Consider the following 16,810-nt stretch of genomic DNA (forward strand, 5'->3'; position numbering starts at 1 on the left):
CGGCCGCTCAGCCTACCCCGGCGGGGGGAAGGCCGCCGTGCCCCCCCCGCTCCGGGGCGGCTCGTCCCCGCTCCCCGGTGGGACAATGGCCGCGGGGCTCCCACAGGCCAAACCTCCGCCGGGGCCGCCCCTCGCCGCCGGCCCCCTCCCTCCCTTCCTTCCTTCCCCCGCCCCCAGCAGCCCCCGCGGCGCCCCGGCCCCGCCGCCGCCAGCGCCGCCGCCGCCCGGCTCGCAGCGCCCGAGCCGCCGCCGGCGGTTGCGAACCTGCCGCCGTGCGCGGCCCGCCGGGCGCCGCGGCCTGCGGGCGGCCGCTGGTTGGCGGCGGGGGGACACGTGAGGGAGGAGGGGGCAGCGGCGGCGGCAGGAGTTTCCCCGACAGCTGGAGGTTGCGGCGGCGGCTCCTCCTCCCCGGGTCCCCGTTAGAGCCCAGAGAGACCCCCCGCGCTCCTCCTTATTGACAAACACACAAAGGGCCGCGCCGGGGCCGCGTCTGGAGCCGGCATGGGAGACAAGAAGAGCCCGACCAGGTAGGGGCAGGCGGCGGCGGCGCCTCCTCCTCCTCCTCCTTCTCCTTTCCCCGGGCCCTCTCGGGTGCGCGGAGCCGGCGGCGATGGCGGCCGCCGGGGGGGGGTGGTGGGGGGTGGAGGGGAGGCGGTGGCGTGAGGGCGTTCGCGCCCGGTGTTGCCCCTTGTGTGTCTCTCCCGCAGGCCGAAGCGGCAGCCGAAACCCTCCTCGGACGAGGGCTACTGGGACTGCAGCGTCTGCACCTTCCGCAACAGCGCCGAGGCCTTCAAGTGCATGATGTGCGACGTGAGGAAGGGCACCTCCACACGGTGGGTCGCCCGGCGGCGGCTGAGGGAAGGCGGCGGGGGTGGGGGGAAGGAGCCGTTGGGCGGCCTCCCGCCGCCCCGGGGTGTGAGGGAAGGCGGCTGTGACAGGAATCGGGTCACGTTTCCCCCGGGAGCCCCTGGCCGGGGGGGTGTGGGGGTGTCCCCTGAAGCGATTCCTGTCACAGCCGCCTTCCCTCACCACATCGGGGGGCGGGAGGCCGCCCAACGGGTCCCCGGCTTGGGGCACGTCTACTTGGGGCTCCCCGGTAGACGTGCCCCAAGCTGGGGAGCGATGTGTGTGTGCTGCTAATTTTTCTTTTAAACTCATTTTTTTTTTCCTACGAGTTTAACTTTACCTCATAAATACCACCCCCCCCCTTTTCTTTTTAAAATATTATTATTATATTTTCCTAATTTGCTTTTCGTCACAGAGCATCGCCGTGCAGGTTTCTGGGGGCTGTAGAGGGCGGCTAATTCCTCCCCTGGCCGTTTAGGGCAGGAATTTGTTGATGAGCTGAATGGTGTGGAAGTGCCACCCTGCGCATCCGTGACTTCCCAGGAGGACCTTGTCTCTCCTGCGCCCGGCGGAAAGCTTGCGGTGGATTACCTGGTTCCTGCCTCTGCCGGGTTTTTTTTTCAGTATCGTGGCCTAAATGTACGTGCTTGGGAGATGGAGGCTTTTTATAGAACCAACAGGAGTGCACTTGTAGCCGCGGCATGCTAACCAAAGAGAATATTGCTGAAGCATCCTTTGTTATGGTTGTCATACCTATGGGTTAATCCCCTCAGCAAGAGAAGTTTTGAAGTGGTGATAAAAGTTGCAGTCCTATCAAAAGCAGCAATTACATTTGAGATATCCACCAAAGCAGTGCTGAATGTGACTTGCAACAAATGTTACATGTGTGAAATCCGAAGTGCAAGGTTGGGTCCAATTACTTGACAAAAAAGATTTCATCTTTATTTCTACAGTTGATTTCCTAGACTTCTGAAAATCAGAATGAATGTTGAAAAGACTTCTTATTCAGTTTTGAATACTAGTTGATTTATATATATATTTTTTTATATATATATATATTTATTTATTTATTTATTTTTACCCAAAAAAATCAGTGACGTAAATGCGCATAGAGGAATTGTATCTGTCACATATAGTGTGACTTCCAGTTATAAGAATGGCATTGTGTTTATATCACAGATAGATGCGTACACATTGGTAACGTTGAGCAAAATAAGACTGCTGAAATAATGAATGCAAAAATCTTTAAAACAGCATGAGTAAAGCCCCTTTAACCTCCAGTCAGTTTGATAAGCAAAGTCAGTTGAAAATTATGTTTTGCTGCACAGGAAACTCAGTTGGATAAAAGCACTAAACTTTAAAAAAAAAAAAAGTATGAAAAAAAAAAATAGTCTTGAGAAACCAGTATTATTATTGCCTTCTTTTTTTCCCTGCTTGAATATTTCATAATTTCTTAATATTTTAGCAACAAAATGTCTTTTTTCGTGGTGGGTTTTTTTTGTTTCCTCTTTCTCCCCTGCAGTGATCTAGTATGCAGAGCTTTAGTTGATACATTGATTTTTGTTTCTCTGTTTAAACTCAGAAACAGTGTGTAGCTCAGTAGGTTTATGGGTTTCTTTTTCCCATGAGGTTTAAATGGGCTGCATTTTCACGTGTTTGCAAAGTCCGGGATTTACACATGGTATGAGATAAACACAGGTTGAGGTTTTAAGCCAGGCCGTTTTGGGCCCCAATTCTGAAATTAGGTTTGAGCTAGTAAGTAGACTTTTGTGTCTATGGAGAGAATCATTAGGGTGCCAAAGAGACACAAAAGGCCATTTGGGTGGATTTTTTTTTTTTTTTTAAAGGAGCTGGAGTCCAAAAGACCAAAGTGGGGCCTTGTTAAAACATTTGCTGGTGCTGCCTATACAACAGCATGTTTTTCATCAGTGTTCATCAGAATAATGATACTATGGTGTTTCAATGACATTCTGAATGCATTATTTATTTATTTATTTATTAGTCTTCCATTTTGAAGCTTCATGTTGGATTAAGTTGATGCCTCATCACGGTTCTTAGCATGTAATGCTTAGCTAAAATTTGTACTGCGTTATTTAACTCATGAGAGTTTTGTCTACAAGACACTGTAAAGCACTGGGTTTTTTAGTTCAGAGAAATGTGCTTCTTTGTGGTGAATGGTTTAATGTCTGCTTCTGCATGTTAAAATTCACTAAATGCAACCAGATTTGCAGATGGAAAAACAGGCAATCATAGTCAAGAAGGCCACTGGAAATTAGGTGCAAAGTTGATTAAAACAGTTGTATTTTTTTTTATACTAATCATGTATAATTAACTTTACAGATATATTTTCAGGTGCGGGGTAGGGGTTGTGGATGTTTTCACTGTTGAATAATTTCTTCTGTCTGAAAGAATTATCTTTTATGCCAGAGGCTAGACATGGATTATGATCTTTAACAACTGGTGAAATTGTTAAGATTAGTGGAAGTAATTCTTACGTCTTCTTGATTGTATTTTAATATGCTTATAGACTGAATTTTCAAAGCATATTGTATCATGGAGTTAAGTTAACTTTGTCCATGGCAGTATCACCGTGAATGGTGGGCTATGCTTGGGTGGTGGATGCCCAAGAGAAATCCTGAATGCTGCTGGAAGTGCTGTAGCTGATTCCCAAGGTAGCACTCTTCTCTTTGGGTTAGTATTAAAGCAGTGCCCCAGTGTGGTACCAGTTAGATGTACCATGAGTCAGAAGTAAAACTAAGCTCCTATCTGCCAGTTGGAAATCCCTGTACCTTTTACTGTAGAACCGTTGCCAGACTTCAATTTGGTTAACGTTGCTGAGGATCTAAATTCCCCCTGCAGACATGGCTTTCTTATTTACTTTCTAACCTAAATTGTTCTGTATTGTTGCTTGGGTACTGAGAAATTACTATGTTCCTCTTGATAGGAGACTGTACTGAATATAGTAATTTTCTATACGTGACCTTTAAAACATTTTTAAATCTTTCTAGATGAAAGATGTTGTATAAATGTAAGGAACCTAGAGCTGTAATAATCATTCCTTACTTGGACAAATCTGCTGAAGTTCATTAGATGCATAAGTAAGAAATGCTGAATAGAACCCTAATGTACTGTGTTATAGAGGGTACTGGTAACGAACTCTATATTTAGGTTGCCTAATAGTTTCCATTATAAAGAATTTGTATGATTTCTTTGAGAAGCTCTATTGTTTGCAAAAGCCATTGAAGTTTGGCAAGAGGAAGAGTCCTTAGGCTAAATAAGTGGTTTGATTTCCTTGCCCCATGAAATTGTTTTAAGTTTTGCTGAGACGTAAACACTTGAAAATCATCTTTCCCCCTCTGTCACTCATGTTGTATGGAAATGTAAAGTAATTGCTAGAACACTGAAAAAACCCAGGCTGGCATCATTGTAAAAGGAACAGTGGCAATTATAATAATATCATTGAAAACCCAGAACAGAATTGGTTGGCTCCTGGGGAGGTTACAGTCGGGTTGCTGAATTTGGTCTGACTCACAATTACTGCTTTGCCAAAAGACAGTTGCCTCCATGGGCGCGCGCTACCATTTCTTTTCTTTCTTTCCTTCTGCTCTTCATGGTACTGTCGGAATCAGCAGTACACACACCAATACTAGTTGACCTTCAATAATTGGGATGGATCCTTGGGCAGACCTTGCTGCAGCATGTATTTCCTCACCGTTTGTCTGTCCTTCAATAGGTGTTTGGTTTGGTGTTTTTTTCCTTGCCAACTAACACAGTTAGTCGGTGTAGTTTAGACGTGTTGTAAAGCTGCAGTTTCAGAGTCACAGTCTTGCTGGGAAGAAATACGTAAGAGGACTGGCATTCTCTATAAAGGGATGCACATTTGCTACTCTCTTCTGTCTTCTAGGAGGCTGCATTACTGCTCCATCACCTCTCTGCTCCATCTTCCCCAGATCATATTAATGCTCTTGTTATTTGGTTGGTGACGGCATCCAGATTTGAAATTACCTGTCGCTTTGCTTTTCTTAATGTGGTTTTTATGCATGCATATTGTAGTCTGGTCTCTAGTTGCAGGATCCCATTCTTTTTCCCATGCTATGACAAACCACTTCTCCATTTGGTGTGAAGGATGAGCATCCAGGGGAGTGTAGTGAGAGCTACAGGAGGAACTGCAAATCCAGCTTTTTAAACTTAATGCTTGGCGTGATACTCTGCTGTGTAAATAAAAGGGAAAAAAGAGGGGCAGGGGTACGTGATCAATTTCCCTTTCCCAGAGTACAGAGCATTCTGTGATTTTTCACATTAGGAAAGAAGGGCAGAATTCCAAAGGATATTTTCACTAATAATATTCTCTTAGCTAATAATAGGAGAAGGATTGTGGTACAAAGATGTAACTACTTCATGCTTGTTATGGTTTTATTTTTTAGAACTACTTTTATTGCTTTCTTTGAATTCAGTAAAAACTTAATCTTACCTATGAATCTGTGAGACTTAGACTATTCAAGCCTAAATTATTTTTTTTTTTTCAGGGGGGGAAGAAGGAGGGAAAATAAGGAGGTAAAACTAGTACAAGTGACTTCTATGAAGTTATTGTTTGGTTGGTTGGTTTTTTTTAGATATTTGTCTCTGATACACATGTTGGCGAGCTGCTATGTACAGTATCATTTACATAAAATAGCCCCTGACATTTGTAGGCAGAGTGAGAAAGTCATCTCAAGTCAGGATTAATTTCTGTGGATTTGGGATGTATACCTCTGAACATCCTGTACTGCTGAAGCAGAGACATATATAACCAGCTGAATGGGGGCATGGCTTCTGTGTCCTATGCTCTATTGATCTCCATTACTGAATCATTCCTTTTCTCCCAGCCTAAGGTATGAAAAGCCAATTTTAAATCATACCAGACTGAAGAGTCTGAGGTATAAGGAACCGGGAAGCCATCTTCCTATGTTTACTTGATATTTGGTCTCCTTGATTGTGACTGAGAGTGTGGCCATTCAATATGTGCATGTATTTTATAAGCATGTCTGACAATCTCCTAAATATGAGATACAGGTCTCTACTTGAAGCTGTCATGAGTTTGTTTTATGCTTTGAGAGGCATAAATAAAATGTTTAATTTTTTAACTTGGATATCAAGGTCATTTCTCTTCAGAAAATATGTGCAATTTGTTTAGTCATGTACCATCTGGATGTTTATAAGCACAAATCAGTTACATTTAACCAAATCTGCTATTTGTATTTCTGTTGAAATGCAGTACTGCTCAGGACAGAGAGAGTTGGTACTTATCTTGTATATCTGGTTTAACATGTCTGGTTTACAACTGCTTGTTAAGGACTCTCTCTTCTGCTTTCCAGTATGCAGCCTCTGTGTGCGCACATGCGCATGTGTGTGTCAGGGGGAAGGTTGTGAAGGAGAAAAAGAGGAAGAACGGCCTGTCATGCTGATTTTACAAACACATGACTGAATCAAGCTTAACAGACTGAAGAGCTGTTCATAACTTGTGGTAGTTTGGAGAAGGCAATATTTGCAGGAATGAAGTGAGTGGAAAAGTCATATATAATCCATATTTTATCAAGCTCTCTGTGACAAATTTTATGCTTTAGCTTAAATATTAAATTATGAAGAGGAGCATGAATAAATAGTTCTCTTCTGCTCTGTAGATAGCCATTAGGTAACCTAGTCATTCTGGACTTGTTTTAAAAGAGTTTTTAAAAGTAACCTCTGGAATTATTTAGGAATTTATTTAGGAATTATTTTCCCTGAAAAATATCGTGAAACTTAAGAATTTTGCACATGTCAAGTTAAATGAGGTTTTGTTTTTCCATATAAAACAAGGAAGTAATTTTTATTGCTTGGGGCAGCTCTGTTGAATGCTGTTGATAGGTGTAGCTTCTGTAGGCAATAGAGAATGCAATGGTCAGCCAATCAAGAGAAGATAAAGATTATATTTCAGAAAGACTACATAAGTAGTTGTTTTTTTTTTTTTTTTTTTTTTTGCCGGGGGGGGTGGGTGGGCGGGGTGGGTGGGTGTTGTTTGGTTGGTTTTTTTGTCCTGTTTTTAACCTGACAGATATTATAATCCATTACTCTAAGCAGCTCATGAAAAAATGTGCTTTTTTGTTTTAAGCATGTGCTTGGTATTTTTGGTTTGATGTTTATTTGGGTGTTTTTCTGTAACTCTTTCCTGATGTCTGTTATAGCTTGGGCTTTTTTTTTTTTTCCTTTCTCTTTTTTAATGAGGTCTTCCCAGAACAAAATGAACCGCATTTCATTCGATACTGGGCTAAGACCCAGTAGGGCCTGTTTGATCTAACTTCGATAGCTGATTTAAACCTAGCTTAGTTTTTCTTTTTGCATCATATTGAAAATAGTAGTTATATCAGCAGTCATCTTTGGCCAGAAATTTAGGTAGCTGTCATTGTGACTTGGCCTTCTATTTGTATATACCTTATGTAGTCAAAGAAACAAACATGGAGCAGAAAGAAACCTATCGCTTTCTATAAACTTTCTCTCTTCCCCTCCTGTGATAACTAATGATGTCTGAGCTGCTGAACAGGAAGAAAAACTTCTTACCCTTCTCTTTCCAAGATCTCGAATCTGATCATGGATTTAGGAGATTTGCTCTCTAGAAGGCCAACTTTGTTAATGGGCACTGCAAGGGTCAGAGGTAGGTTCTGCCAGTTAAAAATGCTTTGTTTAACTGAATTGTAGCAAAGCCACGCAAAATAGCTTGGCGTTTGTTTTCCACAATTACTAAAGTAGTAAAAGCTTTGAATACATTTGGGTTCATTACAGGGATGGTTCTACGAAGGCTAATGTGTCTCATTTGGCTTATCCGTGTTGCCCTAGGAACTCAGGATGGAATAGGTCTTCCAGTGGGTTAGACCCTCTCTGTATTGAAAGAGGATCAGTAAACCTGGGTAACTTCTAATATCATCTTTGTCCTGACAAGTTTCCAGTGAAGGAGACTCTAACCCCTTTAGACAGTTTATTTATAGTGCTTTTTGCCCTTGATGTTTTTCGAGATATCCAGCCTTTCTGGTTGGTAAGATAAGTTGGTTTATACTCCCCTATCCTCAGTGAATTGCCCACTATATTTGTAGTTCTTTGGTTATTGGATTATGGTTTCCATGTTCACCCATTTTCTCTCTCTAAGTCTTTTTTACAGAAACAAAACTGCATCATCCCTTTCTTATATGTGACAGTTTTCTTTGGTTTATGTCATGATTCTTTATTCTTTACCCTTCAGTTGACACTCCTGTTTCTTACAGTAGTAGCCCAGAATGAGGACAGACCTTCATCTGAGTCACTTCTAGTGTAAGGTGTAGTGGGACTGTGCCTTTCCAGAATCCTGCTAAATTATGATATATGATGTTGGTACTTCCCAGAATGAGGATTTTTCTTTTGTTCAATAGTATCCTGATGTTGGCTTCTCTGTGCCTTGCGATCTACTTGATCCAGTACAGTCTGGTGTCCTTTTGTGTCCCATTGTTACTTAAGTAGGATTTTTCTTTATGCAGTCATGGGGCCTGTGGTGCTTTATGCTGTCTTTCTTGGATTTCATCGTTTTGATTTTTGAGTCGTCTTAACTCAGGATGGTCTTTGCAGATAGCTCTCACCGCCTTTCAGCTTGGTGCTGTTTGCTTGTTCTATTCCTTATTCCTTTGTCGAAAGCATGATTAAAAATATTAAATAGTATACCTGTAGAACCTCACTATAAATGCTATCATACATCTACAGCCGGTGGTTGAGAACTTTAAAAAACAAACAAGCAAACAAACTGACCCTAATTTTGAACTTCATTCCACACAACTTTGTCCCAGTCATAGTCTAGCTTGAGTGGGAGAATGTATTTTTTATTGTGTCCCAAGTCTTGTATTGCTTTTCTCCTAGTCACTAGGACAATTAGCCCATTAAAGAGAGAAACTAGACTCTGTCAAGCCAATTGGCTTTATCCTTTAATGCTCCCAATTGTTAAATAATTTTGTTCTAGTATCTTGCTGAAACTTGAGTCAGGCTGAGTCATCTACTACTTCCTGCATTTTTATTTACCCATCTTGTGATTTCTCTTTTACTTTTCTTTTTTCTTTTTCTCTTCTGCAGTACTTGATGACTTCTTCCATCTTCCTGTAGTTCTCCAAACAATTTGTTTCCAAGGGTGAATTTCATTAGATGCTCTTGACTGCCAAATATAACATTCAGTAGCCCAGTCTGTTTTTTTATTCTAACTTGTACTCGTATCCCCTTGTTTAATTTGGTTGTATGGAATTAAACTTTTGTGTGGAGACTGAAGCAAAGAAGCCTTTATGCCATCTGGTATTTGCTTTCTTTCTATGTCTGATAATGGATATACTTCTTTCTTTCTGTTTCCACGATTAAGTGCTTTCCTTTGGGGCATAAGTAGTACATGTTTCAATGTGTTTAGGTTTTTTTTTCTTCTTTTTTTTTCTTCTTTCTGTAGTAGAAATGTCATCTTTGTTTTTAGTGCCACCAGTAGTATTGTTGCTCACTGAATCTTTTCTAGGGAAAAGGATTAGCTCTCCTGGTCTAAAAGCTACTGGGATTTGAATAAACACCTACAATAAGATTGAGTATGTTAAAAGAGAAGTCTAGCTGGGAAGAAGAAAGCTCTTGTATCACCTGTAAAGTGATGAGAAGTTGCATTTTCTTCCCTGTGACTTTTTATAACAATTTTTCCTTTACTGTTGTGACAGCCCACTATGCCTGTTCCTGTTTAAAACTTGATACAAGTATCTGTACTTTTCATCTTGAAAATCAGGTTAGGACAGTATGCTTTGCAGAAAATTTTCTCAGAGGATCAAATGATGCCTTGTCTTGTTGGATGATGCAGTCAGCTACAAAATACTTTCAAAGTAGGCTAGTGGAACAAAATATTAAGTGTTCATTTTTTATGCTTTCATGCAGTAGCTTACCCTGGTTTAAGTAGGACAGAGAGATCCTGAGGATTGTCTGTTCTCTCTGAAGTGCATTCCACTGGTATGTGGTACGTTGATGTAGAGCAGGCTTGAACTTGGAGAGTTCAGCTGCAGAATGTTGTTGGTAGGCTTTTGGCTGGCAAACCTTCCATCAGAAGTCAGATTGAAAAGCACAAGATATGACCTTGACATCTGCTACAAGTTTTTTCTTGTTTTCTTAGGAGTTGGGGGGTGGTAAGGAAATTAATGATTGAAAAAAAAAAAAAAATTCCCATTCTAGTTTACTGGAAGTTTGGGACTTATCTTTAAACATTTCCATAATGCCTGAATATACTTTATCTGAACTGCACAGTTCAAATGACAGTAGGAAAAAATGTGTGAATGAGTGGGGGTTTTAAAATTTACTTTAAAAATAGAGTTCCTAAATCGAAAAGCTGAAAAAAGTTGGTTTGACGCATTCAGTGAAAGGAAAGTTGTTCCTTACAGATAACACTGAATTCTGTGATTAGGGTCATAAGCTAGAAGTTCTGTAATTGACTAAGAAGGGAAAAATAAAAGGTGAGGGCTGATGATTATGTGGCATCCTTTTCTATTAATACACATCTTCTCTGGAGAGCATTATGGAGACTTGATTTTTTAGGGAAAGAGTGTAGTCTTTTCCCCTACTCAAGGTGGACGTCTTTGTGGGGCCGGCTCTGAATGGAGGAAGTTTCTAGAATGCTGCAACCTTCTGGGAAGATCACACCTGCAGTGTAGAACAAATAAGATGGGTCAGAAGCAAGCTCCTTCCCGTTTGGTCGCAAAACTAGCTGTGCCAAGCGTTCACCCTGTTTTGTGCAACAATACCTGTGCTCCTGCATCAGTATGAACCTCATGTTTTGCGTGTGTTTTTTTGCATAGGTGCAAGAAGCATCACAGCTTCTACAGGAAGGGGACAGAGGAGCAGCCTGGAGGATCCAATCCTTTGTGGGATTGGAAGTTGGGAGAGGTCACTTCCCCATGAATCCCAAGGATCTAGGGGTCTAAAAGACTGTAACCACTGCCTTCTCTGCAGACTCCCAAATACTGCCTCTTCAGGGGATGTTGTTAAGGAAATTGAGCTTCCTGACCCCTGCTCATGTGTAGCACATTGTCATCTAGGAAACATAAATTTGTTGATAGCCATATGTTTCTCAAATAGGATATTTTCAATATAGCTGTTATGCTGCGCGTCAGTGAACCACAGTTTGTGGCATATGAGGAAGAATTTCTAACAACAGTGTGACAGAGGTTGAAGCCTTAAAACTGGTTGTTGGAAAAATAACATTTGATGGCTGCTTTAAAAACTATCCGTGGAGATGAATTTGGGCTTCCTAAAGGTCCTGATAAGAATATTTCTTCTTAGGGCAGACTGTTGTGCAGTGTACCAGTTGTCTTCAGGAGACTTGCTGGCCTCATCTGTTAAATGTCATTTGGAAAATAGGGCATTCCCTTTAAGGGAATGATTAAATAGGGACACTGCCTCAAGGGGTAGTTTTCTGCACATTTATACAGTGACTGATAAAACCATATGGGTCTTGTAAGTCTATTCTATTTGAATCAGCTTTTATTGAAAGACAGAATTGCTAGAAATGCACTGAATGGGTGAATTCCAAATAAGTGATTCACGCTGTAAAACAGCTAGGAATATGAAAGCACTGGAAATCAGAGCTGAGTGAAAGTTAGAATTCAAATATACATAGGATGTGTAAAAATTGCATTGTTACTCTGCAATATGCATATGGACTATGTTATGTTTTCCCATACAGACCACTAGCTCCATTGTTTGCACTGTCATAATTATTCAGTTGTATTATTTGCAGAGGCAGTGTAATGTACTGTTGACACTCTAGGATATGACAGAAGTGATGGTGATGAGAAAAAATAATTTTGGATAACAACGTAAATTATCAATGCTGAAGATGCATTTATTTAATCATGAACTGCTTCAGTGTAGAAATAAAGACTAGTTTCTCACAAGATGGCTTTGTGTGGTGATTAGCAGGAGCATATTCATGTGACACGGCAAGCTAAACGTAGTTTAATCTGATAGTTTTTATTCTATGAATAGCTTAATAGAGTACTGATGACTGAGGGAGGGTGAGCTGATCTGTGTCAGAATCTAAAGACTGCTTCTCCTGCTAGTGATTTAATTTAATTGCTAGCAGCTATTGTACTTGTATAACAAGATCTGGTAATAGGAAATGTTTTTTTGCTTTTCATAATGTGACTTTAACTGCTAAAAGTCAGGAGTGGCCTTGTAACGTGAACTGCCAGCTTCTGTGTAGACCACAGTTCTCAAGATCTAATTGGCCACAATGTTTGCAATACTACTTGGTATACACAGTGTTTCTGATGATTTCCCGTTTGCTTTAAATAATGTCACTGATGTACTTATGCAGAAATCAGTCTTTTTTTTTTTTCTTTTTCTTCCTTTGGTATTAGGAGGTAAGTCGTGGTTTGGTTGCGCTTGATCTCAAAAATCAGTGATGGTAATGGAGCAAATGTTTGTGCTGGGTTTTTAGTGAAGTTGACAAAGCAGTTTCCTTTGTTCTGGAATATTGTTTCCTTGGCATTCTGGCAGAACCTAGAAGCTCTTGTTGCACAAGGTGCTGCACAAAGCTTGTGGAGTAGATGTGATAGTCCATTTAAAGATAAATGTGATTAAAAAAAGTAAATTTAGCTCATGTATCGAATCTAGAAAAAATAAAATGTTGTTAGTTGAAAAATTGCCTGATGGAAGAAATCAAGTCTCAAAACATATGTAGCTACTAATCTGCAAATATGTGGAAGGATGTATTAAAAGCTGGTGTGTGTTTTCTGTATAGAAACGCATGACAATTCTCTCTAATTATTTGGGAATGAGTGTTTTGCATTTGACAAAAATAGTCCTCCTGTTGAACTTTGAAAAATACTTCATGCTTTAAATGTTTACTGCTAAACTAGCACTTGAAAAATTCATTGTCTTCTTGAGGCACAAGGAAAGATCAGTAAAAAGATAGGGAAATTGACAGGGTAAAGATAGGGAATTTTTTTCTTTGCTTTTGTACAGCCAGATTGCACTAATTTACACTTCGGTGATATGGATTTGTGCAGAAACTGGAATGAATGGCCTAAAATGTAAGACCTGAACTTTTGCCTTCTCACTTGAAGTTTATTAAGATTCTGCCATTCACTATGTGTCAAACTGACTGTTGACTGTCTGCATTATTACATGAGGACAGTTACTGCAATGATTTAAATCACGCATGTGTGTCTTGGTTCTATTGATTTCTCTATATATTATAAATAATTTAAGTAAAAATTTCCTGAATCTTTGGAAATTATTCACCTGTGCGTTTGTAAGCTATGATAACAAGATTATGATGCTAAATTTAATTTGGTCCCATTTATTTTATTTAAAGCTGTCAACACCATTGCAATGTCTGTATAAATATAGGACTCGGCCCTCCAATGTTTTTCATGGATTCCTAGTCTTAAAAAAAAAAAAAAAAATCTCTTTGAAGTTAAGCTCTTTGTAGGCAGAGGTCAGGTCAAAACGAGGAAGACTGGGGAAGCTGTGATATGTTTAATTTTTCCCTCTGCTTAGGTGAAGTTGCTTACATTTGCTATTATTAAAACGAGTTTCGGGGTGGGGGGGAGACTCTGGGGCATAGATGCAAAAATCACTAGCTTTATTGTAACCTGTTTTGCAGAAAGACTTTTGAAAAAGAGAAAAAACATGCCCGAGGAAGTGGAAATGTTAATTACTTGATATTTGTAAAGTAACTCGTTATCAGTGTATGGGGTGTGTGTGGGTCTATAATTGTGTTAAAAAGAATTCATGGGGGAACTTTATTTGCTTCTTAGTATCTTCTACTTCAAAGTACTGTATTACTTGTTACAGAAACTGAATTTTGAAAAAAAAAATTGTATTTCATTCTGGAGCCATTTAGACCTTCTGGCGTCTAAATCTACATCATCAGTCCATCATGAAAAAGTCACATTCCAAAGCTGCTGGTTGTAACCTGTCCTGTGATATGCAGGGTAAAAAATCTGCCTAAGCTCTATTACAAAGTTACAGTTAGAACTTTGCATAATGAATGTATTTTTGAAAACATGCAGGAAGAATACTGTACTATAATATTGCTACAATATTTAACTATAGCTGTACCCTGTAAAAGTTACTGAAATAAATGCCATAAGAATCGCTCAAAACATTTCATACCTAAGTGAAGATATTCTCCTAATAATCTCTGTTACAGATGTAGTCTTTCGCTTACAAAATCTTCTACCTAAAGCCACCTTTTCAAATCCTTCTTTTTGTCTATTTCTTTAAAAAGCTATTTACTGTAAAATCACACATCTTTCCGCTGACTCCCTGTATGCATTTACTTGCTTTGGAGATTAGGAACAACTTTTTATTTTTAAATTAATTGCTCTAGTTACTGTGTTAAGGTATATTTGAGAATGTGGACCTTAGTAGTTAGAGAAATGAGGACAGGAGTTGAAGGAGATTTGAGCAGGGACTAGCAAGAATATGATGATTAAGTAGAAAGTATGCAAAGATAAGCTTTTCTTGAGATTTCAGTAATGACTGTGAACTAGAAGAATGGAGATTAGAGTATTACTATGGATATCAGATTTCTATTAGCTTCTTGAGACATTAATATTTAGGATAGACCTGAGTGGAAAAGGATCCTCAAATAAATTATGAGATATTTAAAGCCTGTACATTTGTATTGGGAAATGGTCCAGTCTAGTAATGAAAGAACAGAGTGGGGTGTGAATGATTTGACTTTGTTCTCAGTAAGATTTTAATGCATTTACTTGTATCCTGTTTAGACTTTTAAAAGACGTGTATGATATAAACATCATCAAAACAAGATTTTTATTAGGGTTTGGTTAAACCTAATCTTATTTCTTCCAATAGTTTTGTTTAGTTCACAATGACGTATTGTTGAGTTACTTAAAGTGGAAAAAACAATACATTTGAGTTTTCTTTCTTCCTCAAGGAGATTAATTATTTAAGAAAAAACTAACAAGTACTTACTGTAATATTAGCTTTACAGGAGTTTGTCTTTTTGGTTTTAGTGACAGTTCCAAGAAGTGTTGAGCAGGGTGGTCCGTAGGCTTATTAGATGCATGGCTCTGTAGAATGAGCATGTGTGGTTTTTCTTGGTGAGACGATAGACCAGGTCTTGTACTGTCTTGCAAATGCTTTCTGAAAACTCTTAGTGGAAGTGTTTTAAACTGTGTCAATTGTTTTTTATGTAGTTTTGCAGAATTTTAGGCTAGCCAATATATGAGAGTCTTTAACAGCTTTGTGAAATTATCCAGTCAAGTGATATTTATGAAAGGATAGTTACAAAATTATTTGATTAGGTATCTAAGGGTAAGATTTGATATGATTTAGATGAAGAGACAGTCATAATCATCATGAGGTTGGCTTTGTGTTGTCTGGAGATGAGGAATATATGATAAGATGTAAAAATAAAGAAGCAACAGTGTGATACAGAATATTGAGTAACACAACAGTGTGCATTTCTATGTACAAATACCTGAAATACAACCCTGTATTCAAGATGCAGTACTAAAATTATGCTATGAATTTTCCAAGAATGTATTGATTTGTCTGAAGTAAAATACATGTTTGCTGCTAGCAAATGGGTTCCACACTTTAAAAAATGGTCATTGGAAATGGCCCCCATCCTGTTATTTTCTGCATAAAGGCTGCAGCTATAAGGAGGAGATGACTAAATTTAATTAATTCCAAGGTCTGTCCTCCTTTATCAGGGCTTACTCTTATTTTCAATGGCAATGCACTACAAAATACAGACAACTGAAGATTTTCAGTCTACCTCCTGTCACAAGAATTAAACTTACTACCAAATTCTAAAAAAATTGAAGGTTGGAAAAGTGCAGGCATGTTAACAAGGCACTTCTGAAATCCTCGCTAGATGAGGAAATAGCAAAAGCTGGTGGTGGGGAAGTACTGTTGAAAAAATACTGAGTATCTTAACGAAGTCTGCTCAGTCCGACAGCTCAGAAACACAGAAGCCCCACAGTAGCAGATGGAAAGGAGATAGGCAAGTCTGCAGGGCACTAGAGAAAGAGAGAGGGGAATACCATTTTTTTCATTTGATGTAAATCTATGGTAATTTAACCTCTAGGTGAATAAAATACACACAACTTCTGTAGGTTTGCTATGAAGTGAGAAAGTTTAAAATTTGGTGCAGAGTAAGCTTAGAAGAGTTTGATAGCAGCTTCTAAAAGCTTGCATTTTAAAAGAAGACGGACTCCCCAAAAAGAGGTAAATTGGAGGGAGGACAACAAGCTACAATTAATGTAGAAATTAATTGTCATGGTAACGGTGTTTTTATAACATGATATATATTACTGTAAGTTATACGTTGTTTTCAGATATCCAACAATTTGATCAGTCTTGCAGGCAGTGTAAATGTAGATTTGATGTGTCTGAACCTTTTAGCATTGTTGAATACCTTGAAAATCAGATGTTTAACATATTGGGGATAGCATAGAAGAGTGTATCACTTTGGGCAAAACTAACAAGATTTTAAGTGTGAATACTGGTGGATATCATGGGTTCCTGAAAAACATAGGAAGGGTGATTTATCTTTGAAGTATCATATAATTACTTGATTAGCAGGTCAACCTTTGGGGAAGGTGCTAGTTTTGAGTTTGAGAAGGATGTCTTAAATGCTTTCCTTGCATTTGGCAGCAACTTTGAAAAGTGTTTTGAAATTTTAATGCCGTTTGAATTGTTACAATAGCATAACATTTCCTGTGCCTCACCTTGTTGTCAGAACTACCTGCAGGAAGGTTCCATAGTAAAGTTGTTTTTTGTCCAAGGTAACTGAGCATTTGCAGTGGCTTAAGACTGCACGTAGTTAGCCATGATACTTTATTTATATTTCTATAGATCCATGGGACACATTTTATATGGAAGTCAGGGGACAACAGAGCTGTCAAACGAAGAAGCAAGCAGAGTAATTGTAGGTAAATGAAAG

At 39.5% G+C, this 16,810-nt stretch overlaps 1 protein-coding gene across 1 annotated transcript in view; it reads left to right on the forward strand.

Annotated features, from left to right (window-relative positions):
- The first annotated feature begins 206 nt into the window (after window positions 1-206).
- Window positions 207-16,810, forward strand: part of YAF2 (YY1 associated factor 2) — a 28,057-nt gene continuing 11,453 nt past the window's right edge. Inside the window, exons 1-2 of the mRNA XM_063323134.1 lie at window positions 207-527; window positions 708-833. Of these exons, the coding sequence (XP_063179204.1) occupies window positions 502-527; window positions 708-833 (152 nt within the window). The 5' untranslated portion in view covers window positions 207-501. The remainder of the gene's footprint in view (window positions 528-707; window positions 834-16,810) is intronic.

Source organism: Chroicocephalus ridibundus, chromosome 1, assembly GCF_963924245.1.
Source record: "Chroicocephalus ridibundus chromosome 1, bChrRid1.1, whole genome shotgun sequence".
Lineage (NCBI taxonomy): Eukaryota > Metazoa > Chordata > Aves > Charadriiformes > Laridae > Chroicocephalus > Chroicocephalus ridibundus.